General features: G+C 37.5%; 1 protein-coding gene across 3 annotated transcripts in view; it reads right to left on the bottom strand.

Annotated features, from left to right (window-relative positions):
• KIAA0825 (KIAA0825 ortholog) overlaps positions 1 to 22,028 on the bottom strand; it is a 466,326-nt gene that overhangs the window by 400,302 nt on the left and 43,996 nt on the right. For all 3 annotated transcript variants that reach the window (XR_012513095.1, XR_012513096.1, XM_039470047.2), the window contains exon 3: positions 1,879 to 2,010. Coding sequence is in view for 1 of the 3 variants with exons in the window: in XM_039470047.2 (XP_039325981.1) it covers positions 1,879 to 2,009 (131 nt within the window). In the remaining 2 variants the exon portion in view is untranslated. The remainder of the gene's footprint in view (positions 1 to 1,878; positions 2,011 to 22,028) is intronic.

Here is a 22,028-nt window from a genome sequence, read left to right as displayed (position 1 = left end):
AAATAAAAATTAAAAGTAAGAAGGTTAATTTTCCCTGTTGAAAGTAAGGGAAAAGATCTTCGTCCTTTCCTTTTTTCTTAGAGCATTTACCTTAGAAAGTTTGTAACTGTAGGCAAGGTTCAGTGGCTCATGTCTGTAATCCCAGCACTTTGGGAGGCCAAGGCAGGTGGATCACTTGAGGTCAGGAGTTCGAGACCAGCCTGGTCAACATGGTGATACCCCATGTCTACTAAAAACACAAAAATTAGCTGGGTGTGGTGGCAGGCACCTGTAATTCCAGCTACTTGAGAGGCTGAAGCATGAGAATTCCTTGAACCTGGGAGGCAGAGGTTCCAGTAAGCTGAAATTGTGCCACTGCACTCCAGCCTGGGACACAGTGAGACTCTCACAATCAATCAATCAAGCCTGTAATCATAAGTACTTCTTCATCTTTTGCTACGTATCTATTCCCTGAAAGACTAAATATGCCTTTTACCAGCAGTCCTTTTGTCAGCTTTGTGACCTAAGAATGCCCTTCTCAAGAACCGGGGATCTATCTTTTCAAAATGCAAGCATCAAGGGAGATAGCTCCCCAATCTCCCAGTTCCTGTGAGAGAGTAAAAGCCTAACTTCAGTGGTTGCCTGTTCCAATTTATAAAACTACCTCCCATCATAAAGATACAAAAAAGTTTGTTTCTCCTTAGGATAAAGCCAATTAGCTAACATGGATGGTTTTCCCAAACGTTATGATGAACTATGTGTGACAAAATGTGCTATCCAGTCTTCCTACCTGAGGAGTAGTGACTGTTTATCTTGATAGCATGTAATGTAATGGAGTGTATCTGTTTTGCTATTTAAAGGGGTGAGATTCCCTTCCATTCTTGCAGTCTCTGCATGAACTGTCTGTAATGCACATTGTATTCTGGTTTTTAATGCTTATTCAATAATAAAACTGTTTCCTTTCTCTACTACCTTCATGGAGAGGATTTCTGGGATGGGAGAAGATTTTGTTTTTAAGTTCTCCAACAATATGCTATCTTTTGAATTTACTTATGCCCATTGTTATAATAAGAATTAACTATTCTTATGTAAAGTAGAAGTAAAAATACCATAGGAGCATTTTAAATTTTAAAATTCAGTGTAAAATAGTTTTCAAATTAAAAAAGGAAATACAACGTATCATTACTCAATAGAAATGTTTAAAAAGGAAATGCTATGTATCATTACACAATAGAAATTTTTACTGTGATTTGCACATCTGTAACCCATGTGAGGTAAATTAGAACCTTTGATCAAAAAGATGCAAATAGGTAACTGCCTGATTATAGGTCTGCAACTGCATATAAAGACAGAGTCCTTTCTACCAAAGAACACATAATAATGAGAAACCATTGAGCTGTCTCTGTTTCCTCCAGTATTTGATAACAAGACTTTTTGGGATAGGTGATGACTAATGCAGTATAGCAACTCTCTGTAAAGTCTCTAGCATCATACTTAAAGTGAGAAAGAATCTTAAAATGACCAATATTATGCAAAAATAATTTCTTTGAATGTTCTGTTTTTAGTAATGCAAGCAATCATGACCTTATACTCTAACCATATTAATGAAAATCTAGGACATCAATATTGACAAGCTCTAAAAAAACATTACTAGCAATTCAATAAACTTTAATTGCCTATTTCAAGACAGTGCTTATATTTTTTAGTTTTTAAAATACTACTCAGATAAAGAAAATCATGTAAACTTTAAGTGAGAGGGAAATCTAATCAATATTCTTGGGGATAGTTAATGATAATTAAAACCTAAAGTTATCTAAGAGCAGGACACAAATAGACCAGGTAAATGTCATATCAGTGAAATGTGAAAACAAATTGTTTTAAATAATTTACAATATTTACCTTGCAGCATTTTGTTCAATCTTTTCATCAATGTCACTGAAGATCTGCTCAAACTCCAAGTCTCCAGGAAATGAGTTTAACAAACAATGTAGGTCAAAAGAACTATGAGAATATTCATCATCCCAATTCATTCTGAGGAACAAGAATAAATAAAACATGTCAGTTCCCCCACAATGGCCAGATATGAGGATGGGCAGAAATTCATCTCAAGTTGTGATACTAAACCAAAAATAATAATTTCCATTTATAGGCGCAATGAAATGTAGCAGTGGGAGAACTAGGGTATTATTAAGCTAGGTAAAGTGTTTTGTTATTTAAATTTCATGAGGTGTGACCTAATTTTCACACTTCTCTATGGTTTGAAAGCTGAACAAAACAGCAGCCCAGAGAGTACTTAAGCATCCTGCAGCTTCTCACTATAACCAAGAACTGTAATGGAAGTGACAGAGGCCACAGACCACTGTGAACAAGGGTGGGTGCAGCAAAAATTCAATGCCTTCCCTTAACCTTTGTGAATATACTGACCTGGAAGTTGTAACCTTAGACTTTTTAAAGCCTCACCCCACTGGGTCTGTTTATATGTAAAGGATACAAAATTTTCCTTGAGTTCCTCTAGCACTCCTTGACAACCTCAGTATTGACACCTAACTAAAAATTGAATGATATGATACTCCTTGAGGCACATGCATTTCCCCACCATCAAAGCTTTAATCATTCATTCTCTCTATATACTGAGTGTTTGATAGGTTACATGCACTGCTGTAGGGGCTGGGATATAGCTGCAATAAATTAAATTCCCTGCCCTCATGGAGTTTTTTTTCTAATGGGGAAGACAGATTTTTTTACAACACATAAACAGATATATTTAATCAAAAATCATATAGTAAGAGGTACAATAAGAGCAAGTAGCCGGGCGCAGTGGCTCATGCCTGTAATCCCAGAACTTTGGGAGGCTGAGGCAGGTGGATCACTTAAGGTCAGAAGTTTGAGACCTGCCTGGCCAACATGATGAAACCCCGTCTCTACTGAAAATACAAAAATTAGCCAGGTGTGGTGGCAGGCACCTGTAATTCCAGCTACTTGGGAGGCTGACACAGAAGAATCGCTTGAACCCTAGAGGTGGAAGTTGCAGTGTGCTAAGATTATGTGTCCCTGCACACTAGCCTGGGCAACAAAGAGTGAAACTGTCTCAAAAAAAAAAAAAAAGTAAAGTATGGTGATAGGCTAGATTAAGAGTCATGGAGCAAGGGCAGAATGTGAGCTATTTTATTTAGGAATATCAGGGAAGATATCTAAGGAGATGACATTTAAGTAGAAGAAATAAGTGAAGAAGCTATGAGGAAAGAAATAAATGGGAAAGACAAATTGGCTTCTTGATTACTTTGGCCAATAAATGACTCTAACCATATCTGCTTAAATGCGGTAAGAGCTCTCTAGTGAGAGCTAGTCATGCAACCCTACCTGGCTGCAAAGGTGTCTGGGAAATGTTGCCACTGGTTGAGCAGTGGATTCCAGGAAAACTGTATACCATGAATGGAGATCATTAATCTTTGGTAGACTGCTAACCTTTCTACCACTACCATTCATTTGGTTAAACTTGATTCTCTTCTTTCATGGTATTGATTTGCCTCAAATGTCTAAATGATCCATGGTAATCCATTTTTATTTATTGACAAAAGACTAGGTTGATATATATTGGTACCTGGCAAGAGTTTTCTCTACTGTTAAGAGGTTGTTTCATCCAAAAGGTCACTCCCTCCAGAGCAGGAAGGTTGATTCAGATACTACATGAGTGGATACTGTGTATCTACTAGCAGGCTTGGATTTATTAACAGAAGCAAGCACATATCTGATGATTTCCAGAGGTGACCAACGAAGAGTACATTATAGCTAGAGTGGAATTGTCAGAGGTGTGAGAACCAGAGCAACTCCATCTTGAATAGGAGCTGGTTAAAACAAGGCTGAGACCTACTGGGCTGCATTTCCAGATGGTTAAGGCATTCTAAGTTGCAGAATGAAATAGGAGGTCAGCGCAAAATACAGATCATAAAAATCTTGCTGATAAAGAAACCAGCCAAAACTCATCAAAACCTTCTTAGGCCACAAGAGTGACCTCTGGTTGTCCTAACTGCTACAATCCCACCAGTACCATGACAGTTTACAAATGCCATGGAAATGTCAGCAAGTTATCCTTTATGGCCTAGAAAGAGCAGGCAGTTACCCTATATGGTCTAGAAAGTGTACAATAATCCACCTCTTGTTTGGCATATCATCAAGAAATAACCATAAAAATGGGCAACCAGCAGGCCTTGGGACTGCTCTGTCTATGGAATAGGAATTCTTTTATTCCTCTACTTTCTTAATAAACTTGCTTTCACTTTACTCTATGGACTCACCCTGAATTCCTTCTTGCACAAGATCCAAGAACCCTCTCTTAGGGTCTGGATCAGGACCCATTTCCGTAACATCTTTCTGGTGACCATGGAATGGACTATATTAAGGAAACCCCTGACCCAAATGCTAACTTTGGGCAAGTGGTGGGGCCCAATAACATCTTTCTGGCAAACCCTGAAGGGACAATACTGAAGAAACCCCCTGATGCAAAGGAAATGGACCACAGCACTGATCAGCCGACTCTGAGTAAGTGGTGGGATACCTGGGTAAATAAAGGGATTGGAACAGAGGCCCAACTTAGGGGAGTCAAAGTCTCTCCTAAGACAATGGGTTAGAAGCCCCTGTTAATAAAAGGCAAGGATGTTTGACCACCCTTGGGTTAGAGGCCCAGCTTAGGAGGGTTAGGGTCTCATAAGATTTAGGGGGTTGGAGGCCCCTCTTGGTAAAGTCCCTTTTGGTTGAGAATGGGTTTGGCAGTATGGGATGTGAACTGCTATTCTCTTTGGATTAATCTGCCTTGCACTCTTTGCTGATGGCTATAGGTGACAAGATTAGGCATGTACAGGATCATGGAACACTGGAAGCTTTATCCTCCCCAAAAAGGGGAAAACATGAGAGATGATGGACTGCTGGAAAAGATCCCTTCCTGACCAACAAGTGGCCACCTGAACTTCTGAGCAATAAGTAGGTCTTTCTCTGGTCTCCCTGAAGTCTCTGCCTTCCCCACCCTGCCTGAGGCAATGCTTTCCTTTCTCTCCTGTGCAAACCAGTTGAATGAATGGTAAAAATCAGTTTATATCCTGTAAAGTTTTGATTAATGGGAAAAAGGGCTTGTGAGGCTAGTCTTAAGCTGTAGCGAATCTGGTGAACTTTGTGTGTCTCTCTGTATTGTTCTGTCATGAAGAGGAGTTTATATATGAAAGAATTTTGATTAATTGGCTTAAGAAGAGCTGAAATCAAATCTTTAGTCAGAAACATAAAAAGTTTAATGCATTTTATTAATTCATGTGACTTAATCTTTGAGAAATAAAAAGTTTTAAAGATTTTTGGTAAAATAAAAATATCTTCAAAGATGTAAACATTTGGTCTAAATTATGTAGGTTAAATATTGTTTGCTAAATACTTCAAGGTCATAAACTGGTTCTTTGACTTTTAAAAGTTATTCAATTTGTTTTGGAGCATTAGATTCTAGATAAGACCTGGGGACATGTGAAATTAGCCATGACCCCTGCTATGCAAAGAAGGTTATAAAGAAAGAGACTTTACATAAGAAAGTATCTTACATAGTAAATTTTTGTCCTAAAGTAAAATAACTGGTTGTTTAAAAGAGAGACGTTTAGGACAAGTCGAGAAGTCCAAGCATGTGGTAGATTGTCTGTGTAATTTGTAAAATCTTTTATGAAAGGGAATTTATGCACAAAATATACAATTTAAAGGTGATTAGACCTCCTAAATGCTTCATAAAATGCCACTAGGACTCCTGACTGTACAACTTGCTTGCTTTACAGCTGGGTAAGCCCTGGTACATGTGAAGTTCGACACTGGAAAAAATCGGACCTTATCTGCACTTCTGTCTGAGTCCTAGGCTCCACATCCAGTACATAGTTAATCCCTTACATAACAAGGTTTTTAACAAAAGTAAAAGTTGCTAAGAATCAACATTTAACATGTAATTGAGACTACTAAAAAAAAAAAACAGTCTACAGACAAGGCCTGTAAGGAAAATAGAATATACTTTTGGTAAACGATTATAAGAAGTCAAGGTAATGCGTATTTTTTCTTTTTTTTTTGCCTAAATGATTGTTTTCAGTTCGATAAAATAAGGCTGAAGGTTTAAACAAATGTGGAAAGTTTATGAAAAATTAATCTTGTAAAAGAAATTCTGTGTGTGAACATACTGGTTCAAGTTAAAGGGGTATTATTGAGTGTTTCCATACATTGGAATAAAATCACAACAGGTTTTCCTTAGAGCAAAAACCTACTTTTAATCTGCTCTTTAACAAAAATTGTAAAGGATTATAAAAAGTTTATGAGAATCTTACCTTATGGTCAAACTGATTAAGATTACATATATTTGTCTGTAAAGTTTTATTAAGAATTCGGTTTGACACCAATAATGCATTAATGCAACAGTGACATTTGGCTTATCTGGTATAAAGTCGTACAGGAAGCATTATCAAATGTAAAATGGTGATTGGTTTTCTTTGAGCTGCATTTGTATAAATACATTATTGGTATATGTTCCATTACAGGAAATTTATAATTCTGAAATGACTTAATGTATGTTATTAATAACTATAATTATTACATAAAATCATTGTATGCTACAGAGTTAGCCAAATCTGTCAATTATGTTTTTAACTGTCGCTGTCCTAAGATGTTTTGTGATCCACAGACAATTGTTGTCTTCTTTCGATCCTCTTTAGAAGGTGATTTATATAGAACTATAGCAGGTGTTCTTGAATGCAGGTTTTCTGATAACTTTGGAGACTGTGACATCAGAATAGAGGAAAAAACTTTGAGGACTCTCATGGAGAGCTGAAATGTTCCATGACTATCAAACAGGAGTTAACTGCACATGGACTCAACTAATAGAAGTCTAAAATAATCTTTTTAACATTTTGCTTAAAATGTTGCCAATCCTTTGTTTTGTTTTTCAGGACCAAGAAAACTTTTATTTTGAGCTACTTACAGCTTTTAACAATTGAGTAACATATACTCCTGTGAACAAAATTGGGGGCATATTTGTTTCTCTCTACATAATTTCTCCAGAATTTGGAAACTATTTGTGAATGTTCTTAATTTATGGCAAAATAGTTATTTGCATAAGTGCAATAAGAATCTGTTTTTGGCCAGATGTGGTGGCTCCCACCTATAATCCCAGCACTTTGGGAAGCTGAGGTGAATGCATCACTTGAGGTCAGAAGTTCAAGACCACCCTCCCACATGGTGGGAGCCTCTTTACACTTCTGGATTTCCTCTCTGGGGTCCGCTTCCACACACACTCATGGAAGCCTGTATTCCCCTCCTAAACTCCATCTCTCTCTGTCCCCTTCCACCCAGTGTGGAAGCTGCCTTTCCTCTCCTGGATTCTCTCACTTGGTGTGAGGAGAGTGTTCTTTCTCTTGTTTTCTTCCTCTGGCAAACTTTTTCACTCAATGTGAGAGCTAGATGTTTCTCTCTCCTTCTCCTCTTTGTCTATTTAAATAAATCACTTTGTACAAACAACAACAACAAAAAAAGAAGTTCAAGACCAGCCTGGCTAACATGGAGAAAACCTGTCTCTACTAAAAATACAAAAATTAGCTGGGCACAGTGATGGGTGCCTGTAATCTCAGCTACTTGGGAGGTTGAGGCAGGAGAATCACTTGAACCCAGGAGGCAGAGGCTGCAATGAGCTGAGATCTCACCATTGCATTCCAGTCTGGGGAAAAAAGAGGAATCTGTTTTCATTTGTAACAGGACACAATCAGAGACACTGGTTATTTCACTAAGGCTTTGACTAGAATGATGTGCTTTCATTTAAGGAATCAAACTTGACTTGTAAAACCAACAAAAGTCTTTCAGGGAACTGGCCTCATACCTTGCCTCCATAGTCCCTGTAGAGGGTTTCTAACATGTGGTAAGTAAAGAATGTCACTTTCTAACCGATCTAAGAGCTCCAAGTTGTCTTGGGACCTTAAAAGGAGAGGAATTTACTCAACTTACAGGTATTTGAGGGTACAAACCCATGGCTTGGCTTGGCTTTAAAAAATTCTTTAGGTCAGGTGTGGTGGCTCACACCTGTAATACCAGCACTTTGGGAGGATGAGGCAGGAGGATCAACTGAGGTTGGGAGTTTGAGACCAGCCTGGTCAACAAGGAGAAACCGTGTCTCTACTAAAAATATAAAAATTAGCCAGGAGTGGTGGCACATGCCTGTAATCCCAACTACTCAGGAGGCTAAGGCAGGAGAATTCCTTGAGCACAGGAGGCAGAGCTGAGATTGTGCCACTGTACTCCAGCCTGGGAGACAGAGCGAGACTCTGTCTCAATAAACAAACAAACAAACAAACAAAAATAAAAATAAAGTCTCCTTCTATGGAACTGGTTGCATCAAAACCAATTTGAAAGGAGCATATGTAGGAAATAATTATTCTTGCTGCACTTTATACAAATAATCAGGCTAAGTACAATAAAGCAAATCAGTCTTACCATGATTTGTCTTTAGTAGAAATGGGAAACTGGAGAGAGAAATATTATGTTTCAAGAACTATAGTATACTTGTTACTAAATTCTAATCTTATTAGTTGTTTTTAAGTTTTTTTCTGCAATTTGGGCTAACTCTGCTTATTCCTGTAAAGCAATCAGTGATATCTGGCTGCTGCTCAGAAGAAACAAGAGAAATGGGTAATGTAAAAATCTGGATCAATATTCCAATTCTGGGCATGTATTGAAATCAGCTAGCTACCTCATATCATCTTGGTTCCAGCAGTTGTCCATTTCATGGAAATGGTTCTTATTTAGTTAACTTTGGATAATTTTACTTATTTTGCTTTACTCTTGTGAAATATATTGCTGTTGTACTCTTTGTATAGGAATGCAGGTCAAGCTGATTGAATGTTTTCTTAAATAAAATACTTACTAATCTTCCAGATATCACCTTTTGTTGAAATTCAGAGTTGTGAATGGCCCTCACCATACTGATGCTTTCTGACTGAGCTCCTCTCTACCCTGAACACAAGAGACCCTAATAGTTGGGCAGGAATATCATCACCCCTATTCAACCTGAAGAATTTACAGAAAATGGATCTTCCTCCCTCTGCAACCCTTAGGTTTAAGGGCTAAAGGTTAGAACAGCTTGCAGTAGGATTAAATTTAGGATTAAGGGCTAAGAGATAAAACAGCTTACAGTAAAGAAGCCAGCAAACCCCATCAAAACCAAGATGGCCACGAGAGTGACCCCTGGTCATCCTCACTGCTATACTCCCATCTATGGATGGTTTACAAATGCCATGGTAACATCAGGAAGTTATCCTACATGGTCTAGAAAGGGAAAGCATGAATAATCCACCCTTTGTTTGGTATATGATCAAGAAATAACCACAAAAATGGGCAACCAGCAGCCCCCAGGCTGCTTTGTCTATGGCGTAGCCATTATTTTATTCCTCTACTTTTTAAATAAACTTGTTTTCACTTTATGGACTCACCCTGAATTCTTCCTTGTGCAAGATCCAAAAACTCTCTCTCTTGGGGTCTGGATAGGGACCCCTTTCCTATAACAGAATAATTTATTTTTCTCACTGTGGGTTAGTACTGCTTCTTTGTTCTCTCCTGGGCCCTGGCAGAGGCTCAAAAATAACCTAGAATCTGTTCTGCTTCTCATAGTGTGGTCAACACCCATAGCTATATGTGCTAACCACTAGAGTTTCAACTTTGTTGAAAAAACATTTCAAGGAGGCAAATGCTATAGCATAATGAGAGGAAGGGGTTAACCTGTTTAGCTGCCCATAAACATTTCTTCAGTTCCTTCCCTCTTTGATGACTACCCTGTAGCCTACTTCATTCTCTTATTTTTGTCTTTGAAGTTGGCATTACTCCAGGGAATGGCTCTTACTACCACAGCAACTTCTTCTATTGCATGTTGTAGAGTGTTGTTTCCATGCCTCCAGTTTCTTCATTGGTCTGAGCCTCTCTACTTTCTATCTTCCAGAAATACCCCAATGGTACCTCATATCTCTTTCAGGTTTGCTTTACTACATTTCTTTGCTGACATTTCAATAGGATTTCAGGAAGGAACAAACGTAAATAAATATGTGTGCTTAGTCTTCCATATTCAGAATTTTCTACCTTTTAATGTCCTACACTAAGGCAAATATGAAAAAAAATGAGATTTTTGAACATCTGAAATTTGATGTACAGAGTGTCAGAAGGGCAGAGCAAGATGGCTGAATAGAAGATTCCACCAATGGTTCCCCATGTGGGAACACCAAATTTTAACAACTAAGCACACACAAAAAAGCACTGTCATAAGAACCAAAAATCAGGTAAAGTTACCTGGTTTTAACTTCCAATCACTGAAGGAGGCACTGAGAGGGTAGAAAACACACTTGCTGATATCTAGTTCCTAGATGGCATTTTTAGACAAAACCTGGGCCAGAAAGAAACCAGCTGCCTTGATGAGGACCCAGTCCTGGCAGGATTCATCACCTGCTGACTAGAGAGCTCTTGGTCCCTGGATGACTAACAATGGTATCTAGGTAGTATACTGTGGGTCTCAGGTGAGAATCTTAGACATGCTGACTTTAGGTGAGACCTAGCATATTCCCAGCTGTGATGACTTTGGTAAAAAACTCCTTCTGCTTGAGAAAAATGGCGAGGGGTGGGGGGAAGTAAAGGGGACTTAGTTTTGTGCTTTAGATACCAGTTCAGTCACAGTGGGGTAGAGCACTAAGTGGGCTCTTGAAGTCCCCAAGTCCAGGTCTAGGCTTTTGGATGGCATTTCTGGTCCTGCTCTGGGCCAGATGGGAGTCCACTATCCTGAAGAGTGAGTCTCATGCCTGGCAACATTCACAACAAGCTGACTGACTGAAGAGCCCTTGGGCCTTATGGTAACATTGGTTGTGGCCTGGCAATACTCCATTTGGGCATGTGGAGATGATGGCCACAGAGTGAGGCTCTTCTGCCTACGGAAAGGGGAAGGAACAGTGGAAAGGAATTTGTCCTGTAGTTTGAGGGCCAGCTTAGCCAAAGTAGAACAGAACACCAGACAGATTTCTAAGGGTTTTGACTCCAATCCTGGCTTTAAGATAGTTATCTCTGAACCTACCTACCTACAGCATGGAGGAACTTACTGCACTGAAGGGATGGCACAAACCTGGCTGGCTTCCCCACCTGCTGTATAGAGATTCCTAGGGCCTTGAGTGAACAGAGGTGGTAACCAGGTAGTGGTTACAGTAGCCTTTAGGCAAGACCCAGTGCTGTGCTGGCTTCAGGTCTGACCCGGGGAAGTTCTAGTGGTGGTGGCCACAGGAGTGCTTGTATTACCCCACCTCCAAGTCCAGGTGGCTCAGCACAGAGAGAGAGAGAGAGAAACTCAGATTGTTTGGGAGAAAGTAAGCGAGGACTTTCTGCTGGATAATTTAGTGAATTCTTCTGGATCATATCAAAGATTGCCAAGGCAGTACCTCTGTAAGACTGCAAGATACAGTGTTATTGGGCATGGGGCCCAAGTCCCTTCGAATACCTAGAAAGCATTCCCAAGAAAGACAGGCACAAACAAGCCCAGACTGTGAAGACTACAATAAATACCTAACTCTTCCATGCCCAGGCAAATCATCATCATCATCATCATCATCATCATCCACAAGCATCAAGACCATCCAGGAAAATATGACTTCACCCAACTAACTAAATAAGACACCAGAGATCAATCCTAGAGAAACAGCCATATGTGACATTTCAGACAGAAAATTTAAAATACCTGTGTTGAAGAAAATCAAAGAAATTCAAATGTTCTTCATTATGAAATCTACATAATTGCAAAAACAAAACAAAACAAAAAACACCATCAACTTTTTTAAAGGGCAGATCTTACTTGTAATATTTTAGGGTTGCTGAAATTTATTTCTTCTCATTCATTACAGGGAGTTGAGGTTTTAATATTTTAGCCTTCCACCAATGACTATATAAACACTTGAGTGGCTCTCAATTTGTTGATAGTCATTTAAACCCCTTAGACATTGAAGTCATATTAGGAAACAAAGAACTTGTTATTCCATTCAATTTATTTTCTCAACTCACATCTACATATTAGGTTTTCTTATATAGACTGCTATGCTTTCTGCTAATAACTGTGGAAGTTCTGATCACTATAACTATGTAAATTAAATTATCAATATATATCTGGGAAGTACTCATATTAATATACATTAAAATTCCTCCATTTAAAATATAAGATACTCCATTGTAACTCCTCTAATTATTTATATGTGTGTGTGTATGAAGTAGAAATTGACAGGATCAGTCAGAATACACTATTGTAGCTTGACAAGCAAACAGAATTAATTGTCATATGATTTACTCACCAATTCTGACATTGCTTTCTTTATTTTAATGTACTTTTATAGAAAATAATTTCATTTTAATAACTCTTCATAATTTTCTTATGCAATCCTAACCATCTTTTGCTTTAATGGAAGGTGAAAACAGGATAATATAAATTTGAATTAGAATTTTAGCATTCCTTTAAAACTGGCACTTATATATTCACATGATTTCAAAGTCATAAAATTACTGTATCTTTTGAGATTAGAACTAAAGTCACAGATCATGGGATTAATGATATTGACTAATAAATTTTCGAGTATAGTAAAAGTTTATTAATTTGAAGAAAAGTACATCTGCATTAGTAGAAAATTTAAGTTACGGATCACTTTTTATAAGGCAGTTTCGTATTACGTATCAAATGGGAATAATAACAAATATAGTTTATGAGATATCAATTACTTTTTTTTGAGGCAGAGTCTCGCTCTGTTGCCTAGGCTGGAGAGCAGTGGCCAATCTCTGCTCACTGCAACCTGTGCCCCCTGGGTTCAAATGATTCTCCTGTCTCAGCCTCCCAAGTAGCTGGGATCACACATATGTACCACCATGCGTGACTAATTTTTTTTTTTTTTTTTTTTTTTTTCCGTAGAGACAGGGTTTCACCATGTTGGCCAGGTTGGTCTGGAACTCCCAACCTCAAGCAATCTGTCTCCCTTGGCCTCCAAATTGCTGGGATTACAGGCATGAGCCACATGCCTGGCTAGATGTCAATTACATTTTAAAGAAACTCTCTTTTAATAATTAAATAACAATGATTTGAACTTAGCATGTACTTTGTATCAAAATGAGTTCTTCTAAAGGATTTAAAGTTCTTAAATTATGTTCCAAGAGTTTATTAATTAGCTAGTCATATTAATGTGGTACTGTTTTCCTAAAATATTGGTGACATTATTTAGCTTAACTTTAATTTGATTATAAAATCTACCCATTAAATACACTTTTATGTCACCCAGAGCTTTGTTGCATGAATTATCACCAGTCTTGTATCAACATCCCTTTCAGCAGACTATAAACATGTCCAAGCTTCTTACTTTTTAGAAACCAGCAAAGCCTACCCTACTTCCTTTCATATCCCAGGTTCTCAAAACAGCAGTCTATATTTCCTGTGTTCTCTCTCATTTACTCCTCAACCCAGAGTAATAGTTTCTGCCTCAAACCTTACACTGAAATTGACAAAATATTTTTCAGTACCTACCAAGCTTAATCTCTTTGCAGTATTCAGTACTGACAGCTACTCCTTCTTTGAAATTGTCTCCACTCTTGACAATCTTTCTAAATAGTACACCTTCCTAGTTTTCCATCTTGTCTCTCACACCATTTATTTGTTTACCAGGCTCCCAGTAGGAAACATCATTTTGGGTAGCCGGCCAGATCACATTTCTTTTAAAAATTATTTTATTATTTATTTATTTTAAGATAGGGTCTGGCTCTGTTGCCCAGGCCAGTGTGCAGTGGCACAATCACAGTTCACCGCAGCCTCAACCTCCTGTGCCAAGTGATCCTCTTACCTCAGCCCCCTCGCCAACTGGGTCTACAGGCACATGCCACCATGCCTGGCTAATTTTGTAGAGATTGGGTTTTGCCATGTTGTCCAGGCTGGTTTCAAACTCTTGGTCTCAATTAATACACATTGCCTCAGCCTTTAAGGTACTGGGCTTACAGGCATGAGCCACCATGCAAGGCTAATTTTTTTTTTAAATCTGATATACAACATACAGATATACAATGAGGGTCCATTTCTGTGTGATAGGACCTAACCTTAGTCATAATGAATTAAGGGTTAGACCATCAGATATATACTAAATGAGTTTTGAAATTTGGAATGGAGCCAGGGATAAGACATCACTGGTGGTAAACCAATCAAGTTAATTTCAGCCTCTTAAAAGCATGCGTATGAATTTTTCTGGCTGATGCCACTGGAACTGCAGTTTTTGCTCTCCTCTGATTACTTACAAAGTTTTCTTTTGATTATGTGAGATACACACAATAAATCCTCTCCATGCTCCACTGCCAACACGTCTTTTTTTCCCTTAAACTACCAACAATAGTTTTTTGTGTTAAATTAATAAATATCTTGATAGGCTTCTTTCCCATATCTGCCATTAAACACCAGTATTCACCATAGGGTTCTCTCTAGACATGTGATGAGGTTCAGGACATGCTACCCCAAAGTATGGAGTACTTTGGCACTTGATAAAACACCAGAAACAGGAAGGTCTCTCTGACTTTATTCCTGCCCTTCTTATCTGAAGCAGATTATAAAAGAATTCTCCACCTTCCACTGAAGTAAGTCATAAGACCTTCATTCCACAGGTACATTCCCTATACCTGGAAGAAAGCAATGTCCTTATCTCTGAAGACACAGACACACAGAGAAGAATCAAAACAAATAGATCTTGCTAAATTCCACCAATTGATTATTAGATCATAGCCTTTTGTCATGCATCATTCTTCTGCATGGCTATCCATAAAAACACACAGGTTGTTCTGTTTCCCTGGGTCCTTATTTTTGAATGCTCCCATGTCATGTAAAACTTATATCAAATACATGTGTATGCTTTTCTCTTGTTAATCTGTCTTCTACTTACCGGATCCTCAGCTATGAACCTAAGATGGGAAAAAAGGATATTACTTTTTCTTCCTTAAACCTCTATTCTTTTAAATACCTTTACTGAACTTTCTTCAAGCAAATCAACAGCATTTTATGTAATTTTACAAGAGTATTTTTATCTTATGTTTTCTATAAAACAATTTATATTGTTTTGGAAAATGTTGTAAAGGACTACAGGGCACCAGGGAAGATCCCTTTTCTCTTAATTGTTGATCTTTACTATAGATTAACTTCCCTCTTAGATTTTCTATACAAAGACTTCATGATTTTCCCACTGTCTAAGATGGAATGTTAAATACTCTCTTTTAAATTGGACAAAAAATGAAAACAAGCTGTTTGGAAATGAAAACAAACTGTAACTAATTAAATTGTTGTAATTCATAAACCAGCCTTGAATAGAAAATGGTACAATCTCACTAAATTTGTTTTCTGCCTGTATAAACAAGACTTTAACTGACCCCATTTCCCTGGAGTCTGTGTTTCTTAGATGGCTACTCCCAGCTTTTCACATGAACAAACTCCTTAAAACTGGATTCCGATTCTTTTGGTTATTTCAGTTTGACACTATCATCTCTATGACGAAAATTCAAAGTCTATATCTCTAATTCTAGTCCTTTCTCCAAAACCCCAATACACATTTCCGAGTACTTACTAGACAATTTCACATCACTGATTCAAAGGTTCTTTAAACTCATGATGGGGACCAAAATATTTTACCACAAATTATATTTCATATTTTGAGGTGGCTGTCAGAAGGCTAGGAAATAGAAGTGGCCCTGCAAAACTGTCTTTTGTGAAGAAAACATGCATTCATAAAGAATCTACATTAATGCAGCCAGGCCTTCACTTGTCTGGATCTAGGAAAGATTAACCGAGACTCTGACACCTCTAAAAATCTGAAAAGAAACATTTACCACTTTTTCTCTGAGGGTTGCTACCTGTGAGGTTTCATCTACATAACAAGACTACCTTGGCTAGTCAAGCCTCTTCTCTCCCTCCTATAACTTAATTTGCCATCATAATCCATTCTTAGCCATTCTCTGAGCCCTCATTCTTTCTGTAACCTCAAGATAGTATATAAGCTTTTACTGGGAGGGGTAGGAGTTGGGTTTTCACTCTGAAGTCTCCATATATACACAAAAATAAATTCATATGTCTTTTCTCTCACTCATGTGCCTCATGTCAGTAATTATTTTCAGCAAAACTTCGGATGGTCAATGACCTCAGTATGTCCAAAATGTAATTCTGAGTCTTTTCCTTAAACTGGCTTCTCTTCTTACATTATAGGATAACCTAATCTCCCTGTTTCTTGCCCTAGTATCTTAAATCAGGTATCAGCAAACTATGACATGGCTTGCTATTCTATGTCATGCAAGGATAGTTTATACCTATCTAACGAGTTGTAAAAATAAAAAACAAAAAATAATGTGCTACAGAGGCCATATGCGGTCCACAAATCCTAAAATATTTACTATCTGGCCTTTCTAATAGAAAATGTTTGCTGATCTCTGTTTTAAATGGTGACGAAGTTCTCTGATACTTTTTTTCCCCAAGATCTTAAATGGTCACCAAATGCTCTCAAAGATGACATTTACCTCTGTCTGCTACCAGTGTCGCAGATTTGGACATTATTTCTTGCTGAAAAACCTCCTATCTGGCTTCCAAGACTCACATCTTGTGGCATAATTATCACACACACACACACACACACACACACACACACACACACACACACACACACAATTTGGTTTTAACTCATTTCCCCCTTCCTGGCACAGAGCTTCAAAAATCCTGGAATTTCCTGAGTGACTGAAATGTCTTTTGTTAATTCACAGCTGATTTTACGTTTATGAGGTTACTCTGGAGGATCCCTAAAGAGCTTCAGAATGGGAGCTAGTCTAAAGAAACCAACCATTTGACTGCTGCATTAGCTTTCAGCTCCACTCCCTCTAACTCTAACCTCCAGAGGCAGGAAAGGGACTTAGGATTGAGGCAATCACCTATGGCCAACGATTTAATCAATCATGTCTACGTAATGGATTTCAATAAAAAATTCTTAAACAAGGAGATTTAGGAAGTTTCCTAATTGGTGAACATATCCATGTCTTGAGAGGATAGCACACCCAGAGAGTACATGGGAGTTCTGTGCCATAATTCATCTTCCTTACTTTGTCTTATGTATTTCTTCCATTTGGCTATTCCTATATTGTATCATTTCTAATAAAACTATAAGTGTACTGCTTCCCTGGGTTCTGTGCATCATTCTGATGAATTATTAAACTGTGACAATTCCCAAATTTGTAGTCTTTGGGGCAGAAGTGTGGTCATCTGGGAAACTCACCTGCAGCTGGCGTGTGTAGTGAGGGCAGTCTTATGGGACTGAGCTCTTAAGTTGTGGGGTCCTGGTGGTGTCAGAATTTGAATTGACACTATTTGAATTGACAGAATTTGAACTGACACTATTTGAATTGACAGAATTTGAATTGAATCATAGGACACCCGGTTGGTGTCTGTCTTGCATATAGACTCTAGACTTCTCATTTTATAAACTCAATCTGATCATTTTGAGGGACTGTGTTAAATAAACTTCTCTTCCTGGGTCCACTAGGGGAGGGGTTTCGAATGTAGGAATTTCTCAGCTTCATGCCTCCACCCAGAGACCAGAGGGTTTGGAGAGGCCAAGAACCTATGAGCTCTGGGAGCTGGGTGCATTCCCTGGATTACAATTTCACTGCCCTGCTTAAATAAACAAACACAGGATTTTCCACAATACATATTAAACCTCCAGATTCTTCATCTTTTTTTATACATAGTTCTTCATATTTAATTCCTCTTCCAATTAAATAATTATATATTTTTACTATAGCCCTTCTTGATTGATATCTTGAAATAGCCTTCTAGTCATAACTTCCTCTACACTAATAATGTTGTCAGTAGAAAATCACATTTATGAAAGGCATTTATTTCACCAATGTAGATAATACTATTTAAAGGGTACATATAATAACATAACTTACAATAGTATTAAACAGAAAAATGTTATCTATGAATGTGGTTTCAATAATTTTTAAATGGCTTTTAAACTAAGTCATTTTTTTAGAAATTATGAAAAGGTAGGAAGCTATCAATTAAAATTTAAATGTTATAACTTAAAACGCTTTTTAGTTTCCAGCTACAAAAAAAGGATGTTAGATAAAAATGATTTTTAAGGATTCTCTAGTTTTAAAATTCTATGACTTAATCGTGTGATCTACTTCTTTAATATTTAATCGTCTGTCATATAGCCTTTGTAGTATATTTTCTAATTCTATAGTTCAATAGAAGTATAATTTGTTGGTGGTTAAAACAAATTCACATGAAATAACCTGAAAATTTATGTAAAAAACAATCAATGAAAGTAAATTTTGGATTTCCTCATGTTAAATCTAAAAATCCATCACTCTACTTCTTTTTATTTTATTTGCCACTTTACTTATCTCAACAGTGAATCTATCATATCAACATAGTCATCATGATCCAAGCTGCAAATAATAGAGAGTGTCAGTGTCAATTTTGCTTTCTCACACTTGCTTCCCTTCACTTCATCTGATTTTAATAATCCCTGTCAAACCACAAACAGTCCAAATTACCTTCATGACACAGAAGCTTTCAAGGAGCAGACAGAATCTCAACTTTCATTTAGCAACTACAAAAGAAAGCTGTCCAGCTGGACAAATATTATTTCCACACTTGACAATCTCCACAGTTGAGCATGCATTTTAATTTTAACTAAACCTGCCAGGAGTTTGATATGAGCTCCTTGTTTTGTGTAGACTGACTCACAGGATTATCAGACCAATGACTGTAATTGAGATGAAAGAAGATAGCATTTATCTACTAAGAGATGAATCACATACCAAAGCTGAGAGATCAAAATGAACATGTAAGAGATAGCATGTAGGTATAGACTGCAAGGGAGAAACTAATTACATTAAGTGCTTTAACTACTAAATAAATTATAAATATCTAGAACATATTCTTGATGTAATTCTGAAAAGTAACAGCTAATAAGTCAAAATGTAAAACTGTTAAAATTTTACCTATAGACACCATTGAGAAACAGGCTATAAAACTGAAATCTAAAGAGATTGTAAAAGGTGTTTTGGATTCACTCAATTTCACAATCAGATTTCTAGAAAAGTTCTATATGTCAATTATAATGAAACTGATGTTCTTGACAAGTTATCAAAATCCATTTGATACAAATCAATATGCCCTTGTACACACAATCTAAAACTTCAAAAAAGTTCACAGTAAAAATAAATAAGTTGTAGAGAAATATTAGAATAAAAGTTACAGCATAAACTAGAACAATGACAATTACATCTTTGAAGTTCAATTTATTAAAATTAAATCTAAAACTTTCCAACTGCAAAAAATTTCTGTGATAATTGCCTTTTTTTCTTCTTTTTTTTTGAGACAGAGTTTCGCTCTTTTGCCCAGGCTGCAGTGCAATGGTGCGATCTCGGCTCACTGCAACCTCCACCTCCCAGGTTCAAGCAATTCTCCTGCCTCAGCCTCCTGAGTAGCTGAGATTATAGGTGTCTGCCACCATGCCCAGCTAATTTTTGTATTTTTAGTGGAGACAGGGTTTCACTTTGTTGGCCAGGCTGATCTTAAACTCCTGACCTCAGGTGATCTACCTGCCTCAGTCTCCTAAAGTGCTAGGATTACAGGTGTGAGCCACAACTCCTGGCCTAAGCATCCTTTTTAAGCTAGGCCTGAGAATTCCTCCTAAAGTTATTAGAATCTCAAAACTGTCTGATGTCGGTCCTCCCTCCACCCTGCTACACTTGACACTAGTTCCAGCTTTCTTTCTTCCCCAAAGGCATTGGCTCTCAGAGCACTGCTTTTCTTTGTTTTCTTTTTCTTTTTTGCTATTAAGAACTGCCTGAGATAGAGCATTGTTTTTCTACCAACTCTATCTTTGATACCACAACTCAGGTTTCTTTACCAGCTCGTTTTCTTTCTATTCCCCTTGTTTGTTTGTGTTTTTTTTTTCCCCTCACAGACAAGGTCTTATTCTGTCACCTAGGCTGGAATGCAGTGGCATGATCATAGCCTACTGCAGCCTTGACCTCCTAGGCTCAAGCCATTCTGCCACCTCAGTCTCCCAAGTAGCTATGACTACCACATGAGCCACTATGCCTAATTTTTGAATTTGTGCATGTGTGTATGTATGTGTGTGTGTGTGTGTGTGTGTGTGTGTGTGAGAGAGAGAGAGAGAGAGAGAGAGAGAGAGAGAGAGAGAAAGAGTGATAGAGATGAGGTCTCCCTATGTTGTCCAAACTGGTCTCTAACTTCTGGCCTCAAGCAATCCTCCTGCTTCAGCCTCCCAAAATGCTGAGATTACAGGTATGAGCAACTGCTCCTGGCCTAGACTACTTGATACAAGAGTAGGTTATAGTCTGATTACATATCCAGTTAGGTTACGGTTCACTACTTATGAGGAAACTGAACTTAAAATATGTAAGAAGACAGGTTTAGGTTAAACTTAATATCTCAGTGTAGGGTTCAAATCCCATCATCTGGATTACTGAAGCAATTTTCTAAATGTCTCCTTCTTTCTCCTTCCTTCCCTCCTCTCTCTTCCCTTCCTCTCCTTTCTCTTCCACTCCCCTCCTTTCCTTTCCCCTCCCCTCCCCTTCCCTTCTTCCCCTTCTTTCATTTCTCTTTCTCTCTTTCTTATTTTCCTTTTTTTTTGCTAGAGATGTGGTCTCCCACTGTTGCTGAAGCTGGTCTCGAACTCCTGGCCCAAGGAATTATCTTGCTTTTGCATTCCAAAGTGTTGGGATTACAGGTGTGAGCCTCTATGTCTGGCCTCCCCCTGGTTTTCTGCATCATCATCTTCTAACTCATTCTCTAACTGATACCAGAATGATCTTTGTTAAACAGGGAAAAAATCTGTGTTTATAGCAAGATTTAAATTTTTTTTTTTTTTTTTTTTTTTTTTTTTTTTGAGACAGAACCTCCCTTTGTCACCCAGGCTGGAGTGCAGTGGTACAACCTCAGGTCATTGCAACCTCTGCCTCCCAGGTACAAGCAATTCTCTTGCCTCAACCTCCTGAGTAGCTGGGATTACAGGCACTGGATACCACATCTGGCTAATTTTTGTATTTTGAGTAGAGATGGGGTTTCCAGGCTGGTCTCAAACTCCTGACCTCAAGTGATTCACCCACCTCAGCCTCCCAAACTGCTAGGATTACAGGCATGAGTCACCACACCTGGCTGCAAGATTTTAACTCTCAATGACTGGGAAGAAAGTTAGACTCTTAAGAGAAAAATTAGAAGAAAGTAATTGGTAGTGGGGAAATGGTATGTTCATTTTATTTTAGTTTTTAAATTATTTTTATTTGATAAATTAAATTGATAAATCACTACAAAGTGATTTTATGACCTACATACACAGTGTGGAAAGTCTGAATCAAGCCAATTAACATATCCATCACCTTAAATACTTATTATTTATTCTTCCTGTCTAAATGAAACTTTACTCTTTGACCCACATCTCTCCATTCTCTCCAATCGCCAGGCTCTTGTAACCATCATTCTACTGTCTGTTTCTATGAGTTGAATTTTTTTAGATTCTATATATAAGTGAGAACATGCCATATCTAGCTTCTGTTCCTCGCTTATTTCACTTAGTGTAATGTCCTCCAGGTTGATCCATACTGTTGCAAATGATGGAATTTCCTTTTTTAAGGCTGAATAGTATTCCATTGTGTATATATTCCAAATTTTCTTTATTCATTAATCTGCCAATTGACACTGAGGTGGTGTGTTCACTTTAGAATAATGACTTTGAAATATAAGAAATATATGTAGCAAGAAACACAAGAAGGTTTTTTAGTATATTTCTTGTATTTCAAGAAATATAATTGTTTATAAATAAAATATATTTAAAATATATTTTTAAATATATTTCTTGTATTTCAACACAAGATATTTTTTTATAAATAAAATGTATTTTAAAATATATAAAAAAGATTTAAAAAATATATTTCTTGTATTTCAAGATATA

Source organism: Saimiri boliviensis, chromosome 1 (assembly GCF_048565385.1).
Source record: "Saimiri boliviensis isolate mSaiBol1 chromosome 1, mSaiBol1.pri, whole genome shotgun sequence".
In the NCBI taxonomy this organism is placed as follows: Eukaryota; Metazoa; Chordata; class Mammalia; order Primates; family Cebidae; genus Saimiri; species Saimiri boliviensis.
This window is presented reverse-complemented; position numbering and strand designations above follow the sequence as displayed.